The following is an 8,022-nucleotide window of genomic DNA, read 5'->3' on the forward strand; positions in this document are numbered from 1 at the left end:
ATTTCATACTTGCTAGGATAACTTATTAATAAGTTTTAATTAGCTTGAAATTGGATTAGATTAGCATAAGATCCTAATCACCCCCCCTTCTAGGATCTAACAATTGGTATCAGAGCTTGGTGCTCTTTGATTTAAGGTCTAACCACCTTGAGTTAAAGATCCAAGTTATCTTTTTGTGCTAATCTTATTTTAGTTGTATTTGTATCTTGCTTGTATATTTTTACAAATTATGGATATGAATGATGCATCTTGTTTAGGCTATGATTCTAGTGTTGCTCCTAAATTCAATATTTTCTCCTATGCTCAATGGTGCTTTAGATTCAAATTATTTGTTCAATCTAAAAATATCGATTTATGGGAAGTAATTGATTGTGCTTATATTGTGCCCACGTTAGAGAAATCCAAGTGGAGAAAACATGATAAAAAGATGTTTATTATGAACAAGCTTATGTTAGAATTTTTATTAAATGCATTTGATTCATTTATGTCTAACAAGCTTGATTCTTTTGATAGCGCTTATACATTATGGAAATTCATAGAAGCGCATCAAGGAGACTTGGAGGTGATCCGACAAGCTTTGGAGGATCCCGCTTCAAGTTCTAAAGGAGCTTCATGCACACGAGCACAAGGCGATAGCCCTAATAAGGTTTGCGAGTACGAACCCGATAATGATTTATATAGTGATGAACTTGCTTGTGCTAGTGATAAATTATTACATGCCTACAAGAAATTACAAAATAATTTCATTAATTTACAAAGCAAGCATGAAAATTTGAAATCCGATCATGAGTCTTTAACTTCTAAGTTTGATATTATTTCTAATAAAAATATGATCCTTAAAGAAAACAATAAAAAATTAAAATCGGATCATGATTTTTTGCTTTCAAACTTTGCCAAGTTAACTCATGAAAAAGATAATGTCATGTTAGAAGTAAAGAACATACAAAATGATACTGTTTCTTTTATAAATAACTATTTATGTTCTACTTCTAAAAGTGCATATATGAAAAATAAAGATTTGAACTTATAGAATAATCGCATTTCATCTTTAGATTCAACTTTGAAAATATGCTTTGATAATCATAAGAGGCTTATGGATATGTGTGCCAAGTCTAAGAAATCATCCACTCGTCATGCACACATATATAGCAAAGTTTATAAGTGCTCTATTTGCGACCGTAAAGGCCATCTAGCTAAATTTTGCTATGATGCACACCAATATAATAATGCCAATGCTTCTTGTGCATCTCATGTAGCTTCTTCATCACATGTACACACACATGCACCCATTGTTCATCATAAGCATACTCATGTATATAGATGTGATCATTGTGGTCGTTTTGGTCATTTGGCCGAATATTGTTTTGATTTGAAAAAGAAATCTCGTTTGCCAAATGCTTCTAGTAGACCACATGCTTTTAAATGTGATGTTTTTGGTAGGTTTGGACATCTTGCTAAATTTTGTTTTGATATACAAAAAGCTTCTAAATTGCAATATGTTCCAAATAGACCATTGTTTAAGAATATTTCTCATTTGCAAAATAATTTTAAAAGAAAATCTTTATTTGCAAATGATTCCCGTGCACGAGCTAATGGTCCAAAAAAATAAATGGATCTCTTTCACTGCACAAATTGCAATCAGAAGGGTCATTTGAGCGATTATTGTTTTGATCGTGTTAGTGCACCACATATGCCTAAGAGGATTCATAACTCAAGGGCTTTGAGCTTGAATGATAGGGGTCATATTCCTAAATCTTTTGGTACCAAAAATACTTGGGTACCAAAACAAACTTGATTTTAAACCAAGAATTTTTAATATTTTTCTTTTTCTTTTTCTTGGTTTTGAAAATTATGCTTTAAAATCTTTTATATGAAAACAATTTTTAATTTATCAATTCTTTTGTTTTCATGATTATTAGTTTTTGATTTTGATGAGAGGTTTGTGTTCATATAACCCTCCTTTTCATGATTATTAGTTTTTGATTTTGATGAGAGGTTTGTGTTCATATAACCCTCCGGATTTATTGGGTGTTTATTCCGATTTTGATGAGAGGTTTGTGTTCATATAACCCTCCGGATTTATTGGGTGTTTATTCCCAAATCTTGTTATAGTCACCGATAAAATGTTGTCTTATTTCAAAATAAGAACTTTTTCTTACCTATTTCAAATTCCTAAATTTTTTGGGATCAGTAAAAGGGGGAAACAAAACAAAACAAAACAGAAGCAAGAAAGGGGGGAAAAGAAAAAAAAAAGAAAAAAAAGGAGGACAGCAAACGGACCTTATAACCCCGCGCCTCTGCTCCAAAACCCTAAAATTGAAATAATAAAACCCCCAAAACCAAAACTCCAATTTATCCACAAAGCTTGCCTGCTTCATGTAGCAGCCATTCTAACTATCCCTAGGGTTTTCAACTCATCGTCCTTTTAATTCTTCATCCCTTGACATGGACCACATAACTTCAGCGATCGGCAAAATCAAGGGCTTCGCCAAGAAATCGGCCGAGCGCTTCGTCAATGGCGGCACCCCAAAGTGCCCCATCTCCTCCGACCACGACCCTGTAAATGCTAATTCTTCAGCTTTTCCTCTCTCTTATTGTCTTTCAAAATCGTATCTTTTCCCCAATTTTATTGTTAGTAATTAAGTTGCTGCTTTCTTATCTTGTCAAAAGTTGATCAAGGAAAAGTTTGATCCATTTGTTTTTTTATTACTGTAATTACATGAGACAGTTAACCAGAGATTCACTCGGCAACTTCACTTAATCTGGTTTGAATATCAAATTTTAGGAATGAACTGATCGATCTCTACTTTGTATCAGACAATTAACATTAGGAATGCATCAGTGCATATGCTCAATTCAGCGTAAATTACACTAAACCCCCGAGGCACTTTCCGCGTTTTGCATTAAACTTCCAATAACCTTTTGGAATTGCTGGAAATCCCCAATTAGTTTCCACATTTTGCAGATAACCCCCATAAATTAGAACCAAAAAACAACATAAAAAGGCATTTTGAAAGTTATTGAGGGTTTAGTGTGATTTACCCAAAAGATATTGGGGTTTTCTGCAAAAGTTACTGAGGGTGTAGTGCGATTTTGAAAGTTGCTAGGGGTCTTCTGCAAAAGTTACTGATGATGTAGTGTGATTTCGAAAGTTACTGGGGGTTTACTGCTAACACTGTAAGTTCTTGCGGGTTTAGTATAGTTTACCTGGTCAATTCAATTTCCTGATAGTAGGTTTAAGGCAGAAGCTGGATACAACAAATAATGTGTTACAATCTATGGGAAATAAAAATCCTCCAGCATTGTTGCTTTCTGGCACCTATATACACATTGACAAAAGAAAAAAAAAATTCGGATTGAGATGGTTAAAATACAATGTGATACTTGTTATACTTTCAGAGTACGTGGTCCATAAAGGATGTAAGTGAAGAAAAAAATGATTCATTTAACTTACAATCAGTGTGGAATATTCATAGAGGATGCTTGCTTATGTTATTCAAATCCGGAAAGTTTCCCCTTCCGCAGCAGTCAGCAAAAGATTTCTAACATTTATGATTCTTTTTACATCCATGTATTCCTAATCTATCAACAGTATGTAGTCCCTAAACACTTCACAATCTTCTTTTTTTAACCCCATTGGCATATTGCAAGTCTTTTTTTATCAATTAGATTTGCAGTCAAGGATGAGAAGTCTTCATAATAGGAATTGTTGAAATTAGGGGTGCACAAAAATATTCGTATCTAAGGAATTATCCATAGCCGTTAAGATGCGGATTTTGTTACTAAAATCTATATTCGGGTCCGTATCGAAATATTTGAATATATGTCAGCCATACAATTGTAACAAATTTTATCTTTAGATTAATGAATCTGAGGTTAATTTTGATGACCAAGAGATCTAATCTTTGCTTTTTCAAATATAAAGAACATATTAACGAAGTCTCTTGTATCATACGAACTGTATGCTTTTCAATAATATCTAGTTTTCTCATATTTGTTTTGTGTCTGCATGTATATTTACTTATATATCTGCATGTATATTTGTATCCATATCCGATTTTAGTAGATATGGGTATGAATTTCCCTTACCGAGCGTATCCATATCTGTATCCGTGATTGGCAAGCAAATATAGGTACAGTAAGTATCATATCAGAGCTGTATCTGAATCGTATGCACTCCTAGTTGAAACCTTCATGATCTACAACCTAACATTTTACCCTTCAAGCGAGTGATTATTTCATAGTCAAGTTCGTGGAAGAGTTAATTGCCCTAGATCGACAGGACGTTGCTAATTAACCCCTTTTTAATCATATAGTTTTAAGTTTAGCAACCCCCAAAATTAGATACTTACATTGCCCAAAAATTAGATACTTATATTGAAAATTCTTGTAAACTAGAAAAGAGTCTGGACTCTAGATGAAGGGGCAAGGTTAAAGAAAATATTTCTATTGATACTTATATTGAAACAATAAACAAAAGATAATAGGATCACATTCCCCTAAAAATTTTATGGTCATTAAAAGTCGAATACCCTCCATACTGTTTTTGCGACTAAATAGTAGGATATTAACAATGCTGGATGATTAGATACTTGTATGATCTGAGTTGTTATTGTTGGATCAGGTCATGGTGGTTTAAAATGATAAATGTTATGATCAATGCTTTTAAGATAACTATTGACAATTTGGTGGAAATGATAAAATTGTACTTGACATAATTTTCTGGACACTGCTATGTACTGTTTAGTGGATTTGTTTTCCTTTTTTAATTCCTTGCAGGCTGTGTATTGGTTCATGATGCGCTTATCATAATTCTGAAAATAGTGTTTCTTCTATTTTCTTTACTTCTGGCTTTTGCGTTTGATGCAAGTTTCTACTCTTTTGCTTTATCTATCTATATTGAGATTTTCTTAGACAAGAAACATATCTAAGAACAATAGTTAACGAGTAATTGTCCAAGTATTTCAGACAACAGGCTTACTCGAAAGTACAATACTGGGAACTCATTCTGTATAAATGACCTCACTGCTCCATTTTGTTTTCAGCTTTCTACGGTTAACCTTTTGAATGTTCATTCTTTATCTTACCACTTCAGTGTTTGAGGTTCAGTTTTGCCTGCACAGATTGAGATATTAAAGCGTTTACAGCGAGAAGCATTCTCTGACCTGATGAAACTGAGGGAGCGACAGGAGAAAACTGAACGGATCCTTTCCTACTATAAAACTAGCAAAGGAGGCCCATTCCATGAGGCCAGCACCCATATGGAGGGAATAATTGATTTGGTTGGGGCTTTACTGTTTATGTGGGATGATGATCAGTTGGCTTATAATGCCTTGGATACAGCAGGAACAAGAACAGGCGTTGATTTGAGATTTATTTTTAAGACAGCTGTAAGACAGAAAGATCTACTGGTAGCAGAGTTTGCTGCTAGTCCGAACAGTGTGATCAACCATGGTAATATCTATCGAAGTCCTCTAGCATTGGATAAGCTGATGTATTTGGCAAATTTAAATCACTGGCTGTCTGTGGCTTTGTCTCCCTTGGGGGCTCAATGCAATGAATATGGACCTGCTTCAAATTTTGAGCAGGTAATGCCTTTTACAAATGCTCATTTTGTTTTACACTAAAGCGGGTGCTATTATTCTATTAACACGTATTTTGGCTAAGCTATCAATTTATAGTTTTTCACAGGGTCGGCGCGTGGGTAAAGCCTCTTCATTTTTGCCCCCTTCATTCAATCAACATTACAATTGTGGTGCTGGGATCAAGGTCCACGGATCAAATATTGCAGCTTCTATAGCTGAGCTGGTTTCTGGAATGCAAACACAACCTGATGCTTCTTTTGGTAGGAGCTTGAGCACTTTTGGCCAAGTTAGCTACCAACCATTTGAAGAAACAAGGTTCACATTATCATGTTTAATGCAAATGCATAAGCCACTGTCCTATCTTTTTAAGTTTGGTACCCTTGCTATACCAACGGGCCACTTGAAACAGCAAAACTCCGAGGTACAAGGGCAAGAATCTTCTTCTGCTCGTAGTAAAAAGGCAGATGGCATCTCATCAGGATCCATCGCGCTGATGTTAGACTCACAATTAGATGAAAGTACCAATCTTAGTGGTTGGATTGAGTTGCAGAAGTCAAGCAAGTTATTGCAGTGGGGTGCCTCTTTATCTGATATTCCAGAGGATGAACTAGGATGGGGATTAAGAATGGGAGGAAAGATTGGAGGTCATCTCAATCAGCTTCAGTTGGAAGGGTTTCTTAATTTTAATTTTGATAAGAGATTTAATTTGCAACCGGGCCTTTTCTATGCAACGGACGGGAGGAAACATTCTCCTGCATTGGTGTTCCGCTCAAGCTGGCTCATGTAATCAACTGATGTTGGAGGAAACAAGTTAACTTACATTTGATATATAAGTCTATCAGAAGGTTAGTGTTGGGTTGCGATCTCTTTGCTCCCAATCATATTTGTTTTCCTGATTTTTTTCTCGAATTCATTTTTGTAACTCTATAATTGTGCTAAAAAAGGACTGAATTTTTGAACACATACAAAGTTATTCCAAGGGTTAACTGCGGTCAGACCGCTTGTATTATCACCCAATCGCGGGTAGACGCCAGTAGTTTTGCTGTTGCAGGTAAACCACTGAGAGATTTTTTTTTTGACTCATTTACCCTCATCAGGAGGTTTGCTGTTGCAGGTAAATCACTCCGGGTCTATCTACAACAATAGAATTACAGCGGGACGTCCACAACTGGGCATATTACAGGGGGTCTATCTCAATGAACCATTATTTCAGTGCTTTTGATTACAGCTGCAGTTCCTGTACCCTTTACTGTAATTTTTGTGCGTTTTCGCTTGTTCATTGACATTCCATATTTTTCTTTTTTTACAAACTCTTTGAAGAAACATTACAGGGTTTACTTTATATAGAGCACATCACGTATCCCTGTGCATATCAGGCAGCCCAGCGGTCAGCTTACTGACTGATATTCACACAGCATCATGGGGTACGGTTTGATGGATCTGATGCAGGTCCTCATTCTGATGGTTGAATTCCATAAAGCAGCGTCTTATTTGCAGGCCATTGATATTTGAAACCTTTTTCATCTGCTGTTTATGATTTGTATTACACGCCTACGGACCTTTTTTAGAAAAGAACTTGATCGGTATTGTAGTTCAAATTTGAACGTCCGATCCTTGTGCTTAAAGCATCATCACTCTCTCGCCATAAGCTCATCATGACTTTGTTCATACCGGCATCGGTCCTTTGTATGCATAATCACGCGTTCGGTGTTCAGGGAAAACACTGCAATTGGCTGAGTTCCGAAACATAGAAGACCGGTACGTACAAAAAAAAAAACTCTATGGCAAAAGCTTCGAATTCTTATAAAATTTCAGACGGTCATCCCATACTCAGACTTACGGAGCTACTAATTAATGATTATTGTTAGTTTTTTCTTTTCTTTTTCAAACAACTCACCTTCATACCAGACAGTGATGTGAATGCTTACCAAGTGACATGAATGGTACTAAGCAGGTTGTTTGAAATTACATCCAGTTTTCTAACAAGCACGAAGGGTTATCTATACAGATCATTTGATGCTCTTAATTTTTCCACGCCTTAATCACATGCATACGTCCCCATTAACCAAGTATATTAGACTCGTGTAGGTTACTCGCAAGCTGCCAAAACCGAGGGAGGCTGGCACGCATGATTAGCCACCCGTGACCTCCAATGCTGTCCTCTTGTATAATAAAGTTAATCTGCCTTTTCTTTTTTATACGTGCGATGGTTTATAAATAAGTTCACCTCTTGTTTTCTTTCTTTTCTTCCTCTCCTCTCTTTATCAGATGAACTTGGCCAAAGTGTTTGAAGAAATCATAACGGACGCTTCGATTTGTCGTCTTTAGTAACTAATTAAGCATCGTTTCAAAGACGTTCTCGCAACAATTGTCTCTTTCTTTTTCTAAACTTAAAATAGAAGTAAATATAATGAGTGAAGGCTACAGTTTCAATCGT

At 35.7% G+C, this 8,022-nt stretch overlaps 1 protein-coding gene across 3 annotated transcripts; it reads left to right on the top strand.

Moving 5' to 3' along the window:
• On the top strand, positions 2,261-7,349 carry LOC109837679. Of its 3 annotated transcripts, none has more exons than XR_002246392.1 (4): positions 2,261-2,559; positions 5,124-5,588; positions 5,692-6,430; positions 6,683-7,349. XR_002246392.1 is itself a non-coding variant. In XM_020406010.1 (3 exons), exons 1-3 carry the CDS (start codon positions 2,446-2,448, stop codon positions 6,370-6,372), a joined length of 1,260 nt encoding a protein of 419 aa, XP_020261599.1. In that variant the 5' UTR covers positions 2,261-2,445; the 3' UTR covers positions 6,373-6,478. The 3 variants fall into 3 exon arrangements, 1 of the variants encoding a protein (XP_020261599.1); XR_002246391.1 differs by having other exon boundaries at positions 2,262-2,559; positions 6,700-7,348; XM_020406010.1 differs by lacking the exon at positions 6,683-7,349 and having other exon boundaries at positions 5,692-6,478.

The sequence above is a fragment of the Asparagus officinalis genome, chromosome 4 (genome assembly GCF_001876935.1).
Source record: "Asparagus officinalis chromosome 4, Aspof.V1, whole genome shotgun sequence".
In the NCBI taxonomy this organism is placed as follows: Eukaryota; Viridiplantae; Streptophyta; class Magnoliopsida; order Asparagales; family Asparagaceae; genus Asparagus; species Asparagus officinalis.

Excerpts from the sequence above, each read along its gene's own strand:
- LOC109837679 (XM_020406010.1), top strand. The coding sequence starts at position 2,446 with ATGGACCACATAACTTCAGCGATCGGCAAAATCAAGGGCTTCGCCAAG. Across the intron at positions 2,560-5,123 it reads TCTCCTCCGACCACGACCCT|ATTGAGATATTAAAGCGTTT; the intron begins GTAAATGCTAAT and ends TTGCCTGCACAG. Across the intron at positions 5,589-5,691 it reads CTGCTTCAAATTTTGAGCAG|GGTCGGCGCGTGGGTAAAGC; the intron begins GTAATGCCTTTT and ends AGTTTTTCACAG.